Source organism: Centroberyx gerrardi, chromosome 8, assembly GCF_048128805.1.
Source record: "Centroberyx gerrardi isolate f3 chromosome 8, fCenGer3.hap1.cur.20231027, whole genome shotgun sequence".
Taxonomy (NCBI): domain Eukaryota; kingdom Metazoa; phylum Chordata; class Actinopteri; order Beryciformes; family Berycidae; genus Centroberyx; species Centroberyx gerrardi.
In genome coordinates, this window is record NC_136004.1 from 22,868,783 (window position 1) to 22,886,064 (window position 17,282).

General features: G+C 41.6%; 1 protein-coding gene across 1 annotated transcript in view; it reads right to left on the reverse strand.

Moving 5' to 3' along the window:
* grid2 (glutamate receptor, ionotropic, delta 2) overlaps positions 1-17,282 on the reverse strand; it is a 543,340-nt gene that overhangs the window by 433,308 nt on the left and 92,750 nt on the right. Inside the window, exon 2 of the mRNA XM_071907238.2 lies at positions 7,387-7,542. Within this exon, the coding sequence (XP_071763339.1) occupies positions 7,387-7,542 (156 nt within the window). The remainder of the gene's footprint in view (positions 1-7,386; positions 7,543-17,282) is intronic.

A 17,282-nucleotide genomic window follows, 5' to 3' on the forward strand; every position in this document is an offset into this window, starting at 1 on the left:
GCTGTGTTTCACTGTAATATGCAAAAAAAAAGGGGGGGGAATAGCATAGTTTAAACAAACATTTGAACAGAAACTCCTAAAACACATTTCAAGCCATGATGTCCTTGTATCAAAATATTGTTAAAAAAAGAATTGGAAACTTCTCCAATCTGATGCTTTGACTTTTCTGGTGTACTGACACTCTTTTGTTTGTGTTTGCATTACAGAATGGGACTTCAACAGGGGAAGGGGGCTACTAAATATTTTAAACGGGACGTTAATGTTTTATAAAACAGGGAAAATCATCTAACGTTGCGATATTCTGGGGAAGAATTAAAAATGTTCTGCTCGCATCAAAAGCCCCGAGTCCTCCATTTCAGAGGATTCTGAATGAAAACCCTGCTGTGAAAAAAGGACTGAGAGAGACAAAGAGGACGAAAAACCTTGTAGGTAGATGAAAATGTCTTTACTGCCAGACCAGCAGTGTTAACAAGCAAAATGTAAGTGTTAAAAAGTGCTGCTCTTTCAGTATGAATGTTTGAATGAATTGAATGAATGAATGATTTTTTTTTCTTAATGAGTTTATATGACAGTGTATTTATCAACACAACAAAGTCTGATTTTGTAGTTCCCATCACACTCATGCAGAAGTCTTTCTCATAGCTAATTGCTTCATGCTGACTTTTGCACTATCCCAATACTTCCTGTGAATCACAACCATTTCCATTGTGTCGGAAATAGTTGTGATCTATTCAATTTCTGCATTCAAATTCAGTCTCACTCCTGAAAGAAAGGAACATTTCCATTTTTTACACACCTCATTATGAATTAGCAGCCCTGATAATTGATAAGTCTCCACCAGCCTTAAGGCATTTTCACCACTTTCTGATTATCAAAACTTGCTAAATTAATTATTGAAAACTTTGACATGGAGGAAAATTGTCTGCATGGAGAAAGATGCTAGGAGCGTGAATTTTATAAAATAGGTGGCATCATTATATGATGAGTAATATCATGGTCGATTTTAGAACACATGCTTCATGCACAAGGTGGAAATGCTGTATTAAAGTGAGATATAGATTTAATGGAATCCTCCAATCTACATCAGAACCCATCCTACTGTATATTAGACATCTCCTCTACTTTAATCTGTGGCGTAAAGGTTTTGTTATAAAGGGAGTTGGAAGGTAGAAATTGTTAAAAGCACACTTGTCTCTCTTTAAACGCACACTACAGTATCCCAGGTGTGTTTCCTCAACTCTGTGTGTGTATAAAGTACCATGAAGGACAATATTCTAGAGAACCTGCAACGCTTACTTGTGTCAGGCCAAGACCTGTAAGATCTGACCAAACCTCTAAGATCACGGCAAGAATTTTCATTGACTTACAATAGAGACACAGGCATTAGACACATGTAGTGTAAGTATAATGTTAGCTTCTAGTGGTATATGTACTGCATTCACGTAGCATTGGTTTACAGTGTAAATGATACCTGCATCACACCTACACCACACTAGATTTTACATCTTCAGTGTTGTATTTAATACACATTCATGCATTTATGTGTGAGAGGATATTGCACATTTGATAGTAATCTCCTTAGGGACGTGTGTGTGTTTGCAAGTAGCCTAACCCAAAATAGCCTAACCTCATGCTAATAGTGAAATTAAACTATTCCTCATTTTGCTGAGGACCCTCTGGAGGACTCTCAAGGACCCCTATGGGTCCCTGGACCCTACTTTGAGAACTAGCAGTCTAGAATAATGGCAGAAACACAACTTTATAGTGTGTGTGTGTGTGTGTGTGTGTGTGCGCACGCACACGTGTCAAGGGTATGTCGTTTGTAGTGTTGCTGACAAAGCCCTAACAAGTACAGTCAAAGAGATGCTAGTAGGTTTTGCACACCTTTTGCACGCTCTCTCTGAGGGGTGTGTGTGTGTGTGTGCATGCGCCTGTGTGTGACTGTCAATGCATGTGTGTGTGTGTATATGCATGTCTGTATGTCAAGACTAAGCTGAGATGAAAAATAAGCAGAGACAACTATTGAGTTCCCTCCCTCCTCTCTTCTCGTCCTCTCCATTTCCTCACCCCCCCACCACTCCATAGACTGTTATCCAATTAGGTGATTCTCATTGCTTTAATCAATGGAGACCACACGCACACACACACACTACACACACAGATCTACCTGTTCACTGGTTACCTTGGAGATGGGGGTGGGGAGTGGGGAGTGGGGAGAGTGTAGGGGTGTAGGGAGTGAACAGTGAATATAAGTGACAGGAGCAGATCCGCAATTAACCACTATACGTGGAGAGAGTGAGAGAGAGAGAGAGAGAGAGAGAGAGAGAGCGAGAGAGAGAGAGAGAGAGAGAGAGAGAGCGCAAGAGAGAGAGAGCTTGTGTAATATCCAAGCTCCTTTACACACCCCTGAGACGATCGTATACACACGCACACAGAGGCGCACACGACCCTCAGGGCAGAGAACACAGTAAATCACTTGGATAATGCATTTAAACAGATAATTCTCTTTGAAATTAAAATCTAGCCAGACGGCTAAATTGTAATATGCTCTGCATTGTTAGAGATATGGTTATTATTGTATAGTCCCATTTTTCGCCACAATATAACAGCTCTGTTGCTCCACAACTAAGAGGAATTGTTCGGATTAGGTGCAGTGTGGGGGCTCCTACAACGGCATCCAGGTGAGTCAGGAATTGAACTATGCTACCTCTAATGTCAATACAAATTTGTAGCATAAATTGTTTAAGAGACAGTGAAAAGACCTACAAAGAACATACGTGTTCCCATTAATCAGACGACGGATCACAGCAAGTTGTGGCTGTTTGTTTGATTTTGCACACAACACGTTTACAAATGATTAGCTATGGCAATCCATTAATAACTGTGCATTAAGGCTGTCAAATGTTTTAATAGGCTCTGCACACATCAATGAATCTCTGCCTAGCATAGAAAATACTGTTTAATAGTGTACTGTGCCATCTGATGAAGTATTGTACATTAAGAAACACTGAAACCTTTTTAATTGTCTCGCTTTAGCTTATAGAGGGGCTGGGCACAGAGACTGAACCGTGATATACTGATAGACAGACAGAGGAGAAGACAATTGATTTTCGAGCCACCTAACCAGCTAGCTAGACAAATACACAGATAGACAGGTAAGATAGGCAGACAGGCAATCAATTCACCAGCCAGCTAACAAGAAAAACAGACAGGCAGACAGAAAGACAGGCAGGCAAACTGCCAGGTGAAGGAGAGTCAGGTGGTCTGTTCAATACCAGACAAACCAGACAGACAGACAGACATCCATCCACAAAGTTGGACAAACCAACAGCCTCACCAACTACTGCTGATGTGCCCTTGAGCAAACCAGTTAAACCCGGCTCCCCCTGTGGAGTCGGGTTTAGCTTGGAGCTGCTTAGTACAACCATAATCTTCTTCTACTACCGGCCACTAAGCAGCTCCAAGCTGGGAATGTGTCCATATGTATGAATATGAAGTAGGGCTTTGCTGAAAAATAGCATGCATGCTCGGCAAAAAGAAACGAAAAAAACTTTCCCTGAATAAAACAAAAGTTTAAAAAACAGCAAGTTACAGAATAAGCTAGACCGATAGAAGGACAACAGAAAATACACATGCCAAAAATGCATGGACTGAAAGAAAGAGAGAAACAGACACATGTATGATTAATTTGTGAGATCACACCAGGAACATGCTGCTGCAGTGTCACATCTCTCTCTACTCACTGTCTTTATTTTCACACACTCATACACTAATAAGACACTTCAGATGCTGGCTGCCCACTGTCCAAAGAAAGAAAGAAAGAAAGAAAGAAAGAAAGAAAGAAAGAAGAGGGATTTCCATGCTCTTCCTGTCATATTGAGTGCTGTGATAAAGGTACAGCTACTAGCAATAATCATCATCATCATCATCATCATCATCATCATCATCATCATACCCCTTTATGCACACACACACACACACACACACACACACACACACAGACAGAACTCAGGTAATAACACCTCTCAGGTTGAGACTTCAAAGCATTACAGCCTGACTACCACACAATGCTACTGATCCCTCATAACAAAGCAACAGCCTTAACAAGGCTCTTAGAGGTAGACAAACACACATACACCCCTAGACATGCACCCACACACGGCCTTCTCAGCAAATAGCGCATCTCTGAAAAAGAGATCTGCTTACAGGATGGCCACCATTGTTTGCTACAGGGATGGTGTCTGTTTGTCAGAAATGCAAATAAGCTCAGGGTTGCATCCCCTCTACTCTTTTCTTCAGTCTGCCAGCCATGTGTTTTCATGGCTAATGTAATGCTGTTTTTTCTGCTTATTACATGTGCATGGGTGGTGGCGAGGGGTGCTTTGCATTTGATTATCAGTTAATTAAATCGTTGCAGCGATGCTAAGATGCAGCTTTTCTGATGTTGCCTCTTTAAATCCATTGGCTTTGGTTTATCTGAAGTCATTAAAACAATTATACCAGGAGCTGAGAACGGTGTATGACTAGCAGTTCAGCTACCATAGCTATGGCATGACAGGATACATACAATTTTGTACAGAACGCTCTTCAGAATGCCCTGATGGGTGGTATAGATGAATCCCCCCCGCCCCCTTTCCCCAACCACAACTTATCTGTACAGCCTAATGATTAAGTTCATTAGGATACTGAATGCTAGAGGGAAGATTGTGCACCCTGTCAGGATACAAATTTCTGCTGCTATGCTGTGGTAAATGCTGATGTTGAAAAGCACAGTTGTATGTCTTGGAAATAGCCTTTAATAGATTTTTGATGATATTTGGTACTCAAATCAAAAGCTACACGCAGAAGGTTGTGTGGTACTGAGCCAAATCCCTTTTGCAGGTCTAAAAAAGCAACTTGGAGATATGTATCTCGTCTGTTTCGCTGATTGAAATTGGTGCCAAATTATGCCTTGCAATCCTGCTTTTTGTGTCAATTAGCTTGTTCCTTGTGAATGTCTGTGTTCTAAAGAATATGTTTCCTTCTACACTGAAGAGGCATTTGGGCCAACATTTCTAAAGACAAACCATCACAGTCAGCATTTTTTAGAAACCATAGAGAACTAGAAAAATAGCTTTATCAACTTCATCTTCACATACTACTGTAGTGACTGTCAAATTGAAAACCAATACTCCAATTAGCCATTTGGAAGTGGAAAGAATATTCTTGATGTGTACCCTATGTTGTCCAATGAAGCAATGTCCATACAGAAACTTATCTTTGGATGGTGTTCCCATTTATTGTAGAGTTATTTAATTACCATAGAGGGGTGAACTTGTCATTCAAACTTGCTTGGCAGTCAAATAAAAACCAGCAGTTATTGTTTTCTCTGTTTGAACACATGGTAAGAAATGTAAGAACCCGCTACATATGACTGATTGACTGACTTCCTATCACCTGTGACCATACAACACCTTACCATCTGACCCATCACTAAGTGCATAATGCCTTCTAGTGGTGAAAAGTGTGACAGCCTAAAATACAAATAAAGACAGAATAATAAATGGCTTCTACATTTATTTCAAACTGGAACATGTGTCTGTTTGAAGTAGCAAAACCTTTGTTCTTCAAACAACTTTTCTTCTTATTTCTTTGAATCACAAATTGTTGTGGATGGGTTACCAATAGGAGGCATGTGTGTTTGTGCATGGGTGTGTCCATGTGTGTGTGTGTGTGCACACATAAATGTGCATGTTTTTGGTGTATGACTGCATGTATGTTTCCATGTTGTATGGTTCCATTGTGTGTGTGTGTGTGTGTGTGTGTGTGTGTGTGTATTTGTGTCTGCGCTGCAACACTGTAATGCTTCAGTACCACTCACTCACTCACTGTCTCTCTTTCTCTCCCTCTCTGACACGCACAAAAACACACACACGCGCACACACACTCCCCTTTCATATCTTCAATCAAAAATCAAATATGACTTATCACCATCTTCCTGACTGATTTTCCAGCATAATGGTTTCCAGCAACACCACACTCAACCTACACACAGATATTGGTGTTGCTAGCAGCTAGATTGGAAAGAGGTAGACAGTTGTGCAAAAAATAAATAAATGAATGTAGTGTAGTTGAAAACTTCTTTGTTTTGTGTTGTGTTGCTATGCAGTGTGTGGCAGCAATCACATAAAATATGTTTTAAATTACTTGGCACTTTTCTTTCAATAGTTCTGAATGTTTAAAATGCTGGAAACTGTAAATGAGGCCACAACAAGAACAAATTTGCATCAAGAGTCAGCGCAGTACAATTTGTAGTTAGGGCTTCTGTATATGTTACAGTAAATGTGAAAAAGTTGTAAATGTGCACATTTAGACTCTAAATTGAATGTTTAATACATACATGCAAATTAAAATGAAGTCTGAGTTTCCATTATGTGTATATTTATTTACTTACTTCCCATCTAATGCACTATTTTAGGGTGTAGAAACCTAGCTTGAAAGTTCCAGCAGGCTGGTCTCCTGTTTTCATTTATTTAACTCTGACCAAAACCTTATCCTAACTTTAACCAAAGTTGTTTTAGTTGCCTAAACTTAGCTATTAGCTAATGTTTCCATGTGACGTACAGGTGAAAATGGTGTGTCAAATTCATGCTCTTATCCCATAATCCAATTTGTTGGTATTGATTGTCACATAATCCAATTCATGGTGGAGAAACGTAATGTTCACAGAATTTTTGTCCACAAAACATAATCTACATTTCACAGTTTGGGCTAAAAAATTTCAGAAATGTACAAAAGACTGTACGGTAAGTTCTGGTGTCAATAATCACCCTCCTCCATCCTGCTCTCAGAACTATATTCATCATCTACACCGCTACAGTGAACTGTGATGTAGGCTTACACATAGATAACATCACGCCAAATACTTTTCAACAGCAATGGGATAATGATGCAGTTCTTCTGGCATGAAACAAGTAAATCTCCCAGTTTTCAGTTTTGATAAAAAGAGATTTGGAACTAACCATGGTAAATAAACTCTTCAGGGATAGTTGGCATTCAAGGTTGACCACCCACAGAGAACTAAAATAAGTTTCAAAAGATGTTAACGTTTCTACATACAAATAAATGAAAGAGTGATATAAAAATAAATGAAAGAGTGGAGAGGTTGACTCAGGCCTGAAAATTTGAGCCTGAACCAAAAAATTTCTGCCCAAACAAAAAAACCATGCGCATGGAGTAATGGCTTTCTGTGAGTCTGAACCTCAGTTAATCCAAACGTTTTCTTATTAATCTCTTTTCAAAGATATTTCTGAACCTGAACACATCCTGAATTTGAGGAATTTTTGAAACAGTTTCAGTTTCAGGTAGAAATGCTAGACTCAAAGACTCATAGCACAGTCATCCTACCTTCCTGCACAGCCTGGAAGGGATTGTTCCCATCCACGAATTCCACAGAGATGGTGATCTTCTCTGTCTCCAGGATGTCATTGTTCAGGTTGAGGTCTGCCACGGCGAGACGAAACACCTCGTCATCCTTCCGCGCTGACTCATCAAAGATGGCGCCTGCCGGAAAGGGAAGGAAGGAGAGAGGGAAAGTGGAAAAGATTGGTTAATATTAGGGTACGTTTGGAATGGAAAGAGAGACAGAGAGACTGAGAGAGAGGGGAAGAGTAGAGAGAGAGATGGACAGACATCAGTGTTGATTCTATGATCAGCCACCGCCCAAGGACACACTAACTCATCCAAAATGGTAGCTGCACGAAATGAAACGAAAGAGGAAGAGAGTGCTGCGTAGCAGTGAGGACCACGGTGGTTGATGAAGTTCCAACTAAACTAGTCATGACTAAATTAGTCATGAAACTGAAAGATACCAAGCTGGAGTGTCAGTCACTGTTACTGAGACAGAGGATGGAGGAAGGATGAACTGTTGGCGCTGGATGGCTGGTAGATGTTTGGTCCCTTCGCACTGGTCTGTTACACACACAATTAACCTCTCTCTCTCTCTCTCTCTCTCTGTCTGTCTGTCTGTCTGTCTGTCTGTCTCTCTCTCTCTTTTTAGCCTCTCATTTATCCCGGTTTATCCCCTGAATCCAATGAGACACTAATTGTCTAAGCCAGTGCAGTGAAGCACTGCTAACTGTATTTCACTGACCAGAAAATAAGCCCCGTAGTTCCTCTCTCTCTCTGTATGTGTGTGTGCGATCAAATAGTCTTCATTAAGGACTGGAAGGTGTGTGAGTGTGTGACACAGGTTGGTGATTCCACTAATAACCAGGCAGGCTACATTTGGCTGAGGGCTGTTTTTGACCACGTTTAGAAGACTGTGATAATTGGTCCGGTGTAGTTCAGTGAGTACAGTGTGGCGCTGATTAGGGCTGTCCCGAATACCATTTTTGGGGCTTCAAAGCTTCAGTGAGAATTACCCACGAATATTCGAAGCTTCGCCGGGGGGGGGGGGGGGGGATGGGGGGGGCGGGCTTTTCTGGCAAATATACATTGATGTGGGCGGAGATAATTGGCCTTTTCCGGACGTGTTTGGACGTGCGTTAAGGTGGAAAATTGACTTTTCCGGACGTATGTGAACCATGTGTGCAGGTGCACGGAGATTCCCGGTGAGTGTACAGTGATATCTGGTAATTTGCGACAGTATACAGGAGTGAGCTGACATTTAACGAGGCATGTACAGTGACAGAAATCTCCGGTACACAAAAGTTGTGCGTTCTCGGGGAATTACGGACGTGTGGCGGCCCGAATATCTCCTGGCATGTCGCCAGACATGTCCGGATACAGTGCGTTTCCGTACGCGTGTACAGAGATGTATAGGATGGAAACGTAACTTTTCATCCAATGAATACATTTTTTTTTTTTTAAAAACAAAACGCAGCATTCGAATACTGATTTGGACGACGATTACCATGGCAACAGTAGAAGCTTCGAAGCTTCGAAGCATTCGGGTCAGCCCTAGCGCTGATACTGCAATGGTTAGGGTTTAAATTCCCACTCAGGCTCCCCTTTCTAAACATGTATGTACTCACAGTAATGTAAGGTAGTTTGAATAAAAGCGTCCTCCAAACAGCATATTATATCACATTATTCCCACCTGATAGCTTTTCTCAAAGGCTTGTTCCCAAAATGTGTCTGAGACAGCAACTTTTTGCCTAATTAGTTGAAGAAAATTGTAGCCTATGCCCTACTAATGTTAATTTAAGTGTAGGTTACTTTAATGTCATTAAACAGTCTCCAAAGCAGAACAATATGAGGTAAAGAAAAGATCAAAGTAAAAAAATATTAAAGTGACACTCAAAGAAACACAGGCAGCATTCATCTTAAAAACTTGAACATTACTTCAACTGTATTTCCTGTTTAAAGAGGTTATTGGGGCGGGACATAACACAGTGAGGGATCATTCAAAAGTCTAAACCAATGGGATATCAGTCAGGGAGAGAAAGGTAGTTTTATTGGAAAGGAGGGATGGAGGGGCGGGATTGTTTAAAAATTCTGTGATGGTTTTAATGGTTGGAATTTATGTTTACGCCTACTGGTGCAGCATGAGGTCATCATTAAAGATACTCTGTTTTCCAGGAAGTAAAGGTAATGGGAGTTCATTTCATGGGGACTTTAAACTCCTGAAGGACAATTAATTTCTATTTAACAACAGCTCTTGCACGACCCCCCCAAAAATTCCACTGAGATTAGAACTGAATGCTGTTTGAAAACAGGCACTGCATGCTAACTGACTCGTCATTAAAAAGCCTCATAAAATATACATCCTCGAATAATTTTATCCATCAACATTTGGCTACTGTAAACACTTTCCCACTGATTGAGTCTTGGTTATTTTTTTAATAATCATGCAGTATAGATGAGGTGAGACAAACAGGTCAGGCCGACAAAAGTGATAAAGAGTGAAATACAAAGATTCATTAACTATTCCATTACAGCTGAATTATGTATGGGCTTCAGTCGGGTTGAAGATGACACTGCTGGGAACGATTTTTACCAAACACAAACATATCCTAAACGAGCCCTGCGACACCCAAGGAGATTGTTAGGTTGTATATGTCTAGAGGACAAATTTTGCATGGAGAGGAGAGGAGAGGAGAGGAGAGGCACTTTCCATTTCTGCAACTGAACTACCTGGACTAGACCAGCATTGCAGTAATCAACACAGTGTGTGCAGTATCTGAAATCACTAAGGGACTGCACACACCTAATGGTCTCATCACAGGATCAGTGCAACTGGAAGTCACTGGGCCACATAAATCAATATTTCTCTGTTTGGGATGTTCAAAGACATTGGCAGGCTAAGCTAAAACTCTTTCAAAACACGACACATGTATGCTGAAAAGATTTAAACCTGCTACTGTAAACGTTTGAAACACTCTGCACTGTGATATGCACTGGTTTTTGATTTCTCATATTGGCAAAGCTTTCTGCACACATTATCACAGATCACATATTGCTTTACAAATAAAGCTAATACTTGGGAGAGGGAGGGGGGCGGGGGGTGAGGGCAGAGAGAGAGAGGGAGGCAGACAGAAGGAGGAGACATTTGTTTATTTTGTGCGTCAGCGCACTTAAAGGGTAACTTCGGTATTTTTCAACCTGGACCCTAGTTTCCCATCTTTTTGTGTCTAAGTGACTAAAGGGGACAACAATTTTTGAAATTGGTCCAGTATTGAGCGAGATCGCTTCAGCAGGCAGCCACGAAACGGGCTGCAATGTAATCCGACGGGGCAAATCACACCGTCAATGTACGTCCACTAAAAGTGCTTGTTTTTGCCACTGACAGGCTCAGATTGTTATTATAAGTGTCTGACAACATTATGGAAAGGACCCTACAGAGAAATGAAACGTTTTTCTTTACCTTTCATTTGATCCGGTCTGTGTGTAACCAAGTCTCGCTCAAGTCTCGCGAGAGTTGAGTTGTTGCAGGAAGTTACACACAGACCGGATCAAGCGAAAGATAAAGAAAAACGTTTCATTTCTCTGTAGGGTCCTGGCTGCCGGCTGAAGCGATCTCGCTCAATACTGGACTCATTTCAAAAATTGTTGTCCCCTTTCCCAAAAAGATGGGAAAATAGGGTCCAGGTTGAAAAATACCGAAGTTACCCTTTAAGATCGCGCACTGTGCGTCAGTGCACTTAAGATCAATGTGCTCTACACTCCACAGAATCCACAACATGAAAAATAAATAAATAAAATAATTAACTAGAAGGGCACTCGGAGAGCGCAGACCTCCGCCAAGGTTCGTGCTATTATTGCTTGTTCGTGAGTTGGATCCGGATCCGCTCCAAAATTGAATGGGTTCTTCCTTGGCCCATGCTACACCCTTCCACGAAGTTTCATGAAAATCGGGCCAGTAGTTTTTTCCGTAATCCTGCTAACAGACAAATAAACAGACAAACGGCACCGAAAACATAACCTCCTTGGCGGAGGTAATAAAACAAACAAAAGAGTAACAGACAATCACCACAATGGCTCCTTTAATCTGGGCTTCCGCAATGGAGTTGCCATAGAAACCTCACTCATGCTTCGAGACGTATTTTAAAAGCTTTAGAGAGAGAAAGTACACCCCTCTCTTTGTATACCTCTCTCTCTCTCTCTTTGAAACATCCCACTAGGGATGAGTTTTCTCGGTCTGGTGACCACAACAGTCAGATATTAAAATGCAATGATATTTGGGATATTACACTGTGAAATCAATTAATCTCTCTCTCTCTCTCTCTCCCTCCATTTTCCTTAGTCTGTTAACCGCCCACACTATATCCTGTGCAGGGTCATGCTGTGATTCATCAGCTATTGTGGAGTGATTAAAAAAATCACTGTCTTTAATCCAGCCACGGCGGGCAGGTAGATGTGAAGATAAAGAGAGAGAAATTAAAAATGAGAGATGAGAACAGACAGAGCGACGGGCAATCCGAGAGAGAGAAATGCATCTATGGGCCTATGAAAATGACATAGGCCTGATACTTGAATAATATTCCAAAATAATAGTGAAAAAAGGGGTTTCAGACATCCTTTATGTGGTAGGAATACAAAAATCATTAATGAAGTAATTTAAAGACTAGTGATCAGCAGCCCTTATAATTAATTTACAAACACTGGCAGGTTTGTGTATGTGTTTGTGTTGTGTGTGCTTTTCTGGTACAACCTTACTTTTATCTATCTACATTATTTGTATTTTTCAATATTTTCAGATGGAGGAAGACAAATAGAGAGAGAAAAGAGAGGAAAGAGAGAGGAAGGGAAAATGAATGAATGTCTGCTGTCCTCTGTCTCTTAGTTTGGAAAAGCACGGACATCCATGTACATGCCTAGTGGCACACGGACGAAGAGGCAAGCACACATACAAGCGTACAGGCAGGCAGGCAGGCAGGCAGGCACACACACACACAGACACACAGACACACACACACACACAATCCCGGCTCTCTCCTTTCCAGTAATGTGATTGTGAGAGCAAAGGCAAACGTCACAACATAAATCAGCCAGGAAATAAAAGCACTGAATCTCGCTTTACACAGACGCCCCAAGGGCAGGCAAACACACACACAATGCGCGCACACACACACAAACACACAGTGTGTGGGCAGCAGCACTAAATCACCAACCTATTTCCAAACCATCCCTCCCTTGACAACAGCAACATCAACAACAGTGGTCATTTTGAATGGATGCAGAATACAAAAGTAGAGGCCCCAAATTGATTGGTCGAGAGGTATTGATTACAAAGCTCCAATGGACAAGTGTTTGGTATTCATTTCCTAGTTTGTTTACGTTGATAAAGAGGCAATAAGTAACTTGTTTGTCTACTTAGTTCCAAATAACCCCTCTAGATGGAAGAGGGATGGGGGTGCTTGGCAGACGTGGAGGGGGGAGCTGGAAGTAAAAGAAAAATGAGGAGGGGGCAGTGTCGTCACCAGGAGGCACAAATATCCAACATATCCGCCATGAGAATTTTCTTCTATCTTCTCATCTTACTCATATTAAGTGTGTAAATAATGCAACTGTGCACAGCTTACACACCGGTTTCTGGATGCCCATAATGTTACCGTTCCCCATTTGTTTTCCTTCTGTTCTCCATCAGCTCCTTTACAACAGACAACAGAGTGTCACCCAAAAATTTTTTTCAAAATTGCTACATCAAGGACAACACCGTCTCTTTTGTGCTCAAACTAGCTTTTGTGTTTCAATAATAGAGCTGTATAATAAACCAAATAATAATAACATGATGCTATTGTGATTTGAAAATTGCAAAATTGACCCCTGCAATTTCCAAATCGCAAGACACATAATTTTTTATTAGTTTTTTATCAGAGGTGTTTCAGACTTACTATTTAATAAGGTGTGCTGCTGTGCAGTACCCTTGGCCTACAAATCAACTTAGAGTCTGAAAAAAAATCGTAATCAGCAAATTCTAAGCAAATCCTCACCCCACGCACCTGCTAGTTTTGAACATTTTGTAAGCATTGATGAAGAAACTATGTAGAAAAAGATGTGTCTACATGAATAATTCTATGCACACTTTCTCTTTGTGATTTTAAAACTGCCAAATAAAGTTAACCAAGATGACCTAGCCCTGTCACTTCATGGCTTCTTTGATATCTAACCTCAATGCTGGAGGTTCAAAGCCTACTCTAAAACATCATTAAGCAGTTTCCACGACAGGGAAAAACAGACAAGGATGAAAAAGGGGATAACAAGAGGCTTTACTCACAAGTCAGATTTCCACTACAAGGCCAAGAAGGGTGAGCCAGGGTTTACACATGAACCTGGTTTCCACTACAAGGCCAAACAAGGCTTGCCAGGGCTTATACGCCTTTTTTCTACTGCAGTACTGAACTGGGTCACGCATGTCTTACTCAACAACTAGACCCAAAGGGACGCTAGATGGCGCTGATTTATACATGCCATTACCAGCTTCCCAAAGACTTCTATATAAAACAACCTACCAAGCCCTTAATTTTTGCTCTATGGTGGCTCTCTTTTGTTTTCCCAAAATGCAGCTTTCAAGAGATGGGAGCTAAAGCTAATGCTAGCTCGCTGATGATGTTGATTCTACACTGCTGCACACACAGTTCACCCACAACTTCAGAATAAAAGTCCTTCAGCAATATACCAAAACCTTTGAGAGGGAAGGAATGTGCACAATACTTTTTAGGAGGAAGGGTGACAGTTTGAGCCACCCCGGAGCAACTGCTTGGAAACCGCATGGTTGTTTTGTATAGTAGTCTTTGGAATGCTAGTAATGACATGTACAAATCAACGCCATCTAGCCTCCTAGTCTAGTCAAGAGCTTAGTTTCTACCATGTAAGTTAAGTGGAAATGTGGCAACATACATTTTAAACTTTAAAAGAAAGTGAGGATGAACTGAAAAGCTTTTGCACACCTGAAGATTCTTGTGAAAAAGAATCCAATACAGGCTACTGAACAAGAAGTCTATTCACTTACAGTCTTTTTATGAGGTAGAACGTGACGAAGGTGTGAGGACTGAAACGTCCGAGGACTGAAACATTGTAACCTTTAAATGAAAAGACTGCAAGTGAGCGGGCAGTGTGCAGGACTCCTTGTAAGGGAAATGAGGAGAAAGCAATGGCCACTGTATTTGCAAAAGTCATGACATTGTGGTACTGTTCTTCCTTTCTTTCATACAGCTCAGCCATCCTAATAACTGTATAGAATCAGATGACGCCACTCAGGCAGACAAAGGCACATTGTTAAACACACAAAACACAGCTTCATTTCCTTATTAAATGAACAAATTAGAATGACACATCATCCAAAGCAGAGTTATTATGTTCCCACACTCTATAAAGGCCCAGTAATTAAGCCAGTGTCTTCTCAAGATAACCATTCAGCATGAGTGAGGGATTGATTGTTAAGAACGAATGATTTCATGTTAAAAGAGAAGGGAGATAGGAAGAGAGAGAGGGAGAGATTAATGTGAATGATAGAGGGTGAGAGGTTGAAAGGGAATTAGTCTCTTCTTGTCAGTTATTCAGTCAGACTGACTGACAGTTTTGAGGTTGCTATCTGTTTGCCTTTTTCAGCTAAAGCAGCTTTAAGTTTCCCAAACTCCATCTCTCTTTGTCACTGTCTCTACATCTGCTTCTCCCCTCTGTCCTCTGTTGTGGAAATTATCTCTCTCTCTCTTTCTCTCTCTCTCTCTCTCTCTCTCTCTGTATCTGTCTCTCTGTCTGTCTCTTTCTCCCTCTCTTTGTCTCTCTCTCTGTCTCTTTCTCATAGATGAGTATGCACTGCTGAGATTTCTGAAGTATAGAAGATCCATTTATCCTCAGGCAATGATGGGATGGGGAAGAGGTTTCACACACACACACACACACACACACACACACCTGTTGTTGAGGGTGCAGCTGAAGCTGATGACAATAATGTGACAGGGACGTTGACGTAAAAAGAGGGGGGCGCCCTCCTTACACATTGACAGTGTGACAAGGATAATGACCATGGTGGAGTACACACACACACACTCTCTCACACACACACACACACACACACACACACAGAGGTGGGTGATGTATAGCTGATTTGTGACAAGGCCCGACAGAAGCGTTGCCGTCTCGGTGTGATGATGAAAGCAAGGTGGCGGCGGCGCTGAGTGATGATGATGATGAACGGGGGAGGTTATCGCCCTGCAGTGTCAAATGTCCACAAACACACGCACACACATACACACACACACACACACACACAGACACGTGCACACACAAATGCACAGTCCCACATACACAAGCTATTATTTACAGCAGTGATGTGAGAGCTAGAAGGACGTGCGTTTTGACACTAGAGACAGTGTAGAATTAATGTGTGTGTGTGTGTGTGTGTGTGTGAGACAGAGAGGTAGGAGGTGGAATTAATGGTCATAGGAGTGCAGAGCAGGCCAGCAGCATATGAGAGGAACAGATACGAAAACAGCCATGCTATTTATCATACAAGCTCTCAAAGACACTCACACACACACACACACACTCTCTCTCTCTCACACACACACAAAAACAGTATGTGCATGCTATTTGGTAAGTATTTGGAATACCAATGTATATTTTATATGTGAATATTGAAAAGGTAGGCTAGGTCAGCACTACAATCAGCATGAGAATCAAGTGTATTCTCTAAGCACATGTTGTAGTAGGAATGTAGATAGTAGATATACCCAAGGTACTGAATCACCACTGGTATATTGAAATCAATTCTCCAGCCGCAACAAGCCAAAAGCCATGTTACCCAGCACTAAGTGGGAACAATATCTACATATTCTTCTGTGATTGAAAGTGTGTGCGGACGTGTGTGTGTGTGTGTGTGTGTGTGTGTGTAATGTACTACGTCTTGTAAAAGGAAAAAAAAAAGACTGGCAGGAAGATTCCAATTTCCCATTTGATATATGCACGTGTGTCCATACATGTAGCGTGCATCTGTGTATGTGTGTGTGTGTGTGTGTGTGTGTGTGTGCATGGGAGCGTGGCAGAAGGATACTGTAGATTCCAATTATCCCCCCCTGTGTATTAATGGAGACACCCCCCCCCCCCCCCCCCCCGGTAACGTGATTTGTGCACGGAAAATCTCTCTCATTCTCTTACTTTTTTCTCGCCCCCCCCCTCCTCCCTCACCTCGCTTCCTTCATTATAAGCGTGTAAATTAATTTGCTCCATCGTTAAGGAGGCGAGCAGCCAGGAGAATTTGTAGTCATAGTTCAGCAGCACTCCACTCCTTTGTCACACTGTCACACAAAGCTCTGCCAAGGTCGTTGCTATCTCTGCCTCTCCTCTCTCCCTGCCTTACCTTTTTCCCCTCTGTATCTGTCTCTTTACTTTTTCTCTCACTCATATAATTTTCTTGTTACATTTTCTTGTTACATTCTCTCACCTCCCCCCCCCCTCGTTTTATCTCCCCTCGCGGTGCTATCATTTCTCTCACACTTTTCCCTCTCTTGTTTCTTCCTGTGCCATTCCATCTTTCCTCTCTTGTTCTCTCACCGTTTTCTCACCTAACTCTCGCTTTACTCATTTCTTCTCATCCATTCCTTACTTTCCTCCTCTCATCTTTCTTTCTACTGCCTTACTTGTGTCCTAGCTTCCTTCCCTAGCTTCTCATTGCCTCCTTCCTTCCTTCTCAAAAGCTTCTAAAGCTTCCACATTGACTGCTCCATCTTTTATTTGCCTTCCCTCCCCTTTCCTTCTCAAGCCTTATATAGACAGTTTGGCCCTGACTGTTTCCCTCCCTTGTAGAGACCTAGATATCCAGGGGCTCTGCTTTCTCCCACACAATTGACCATACTTTG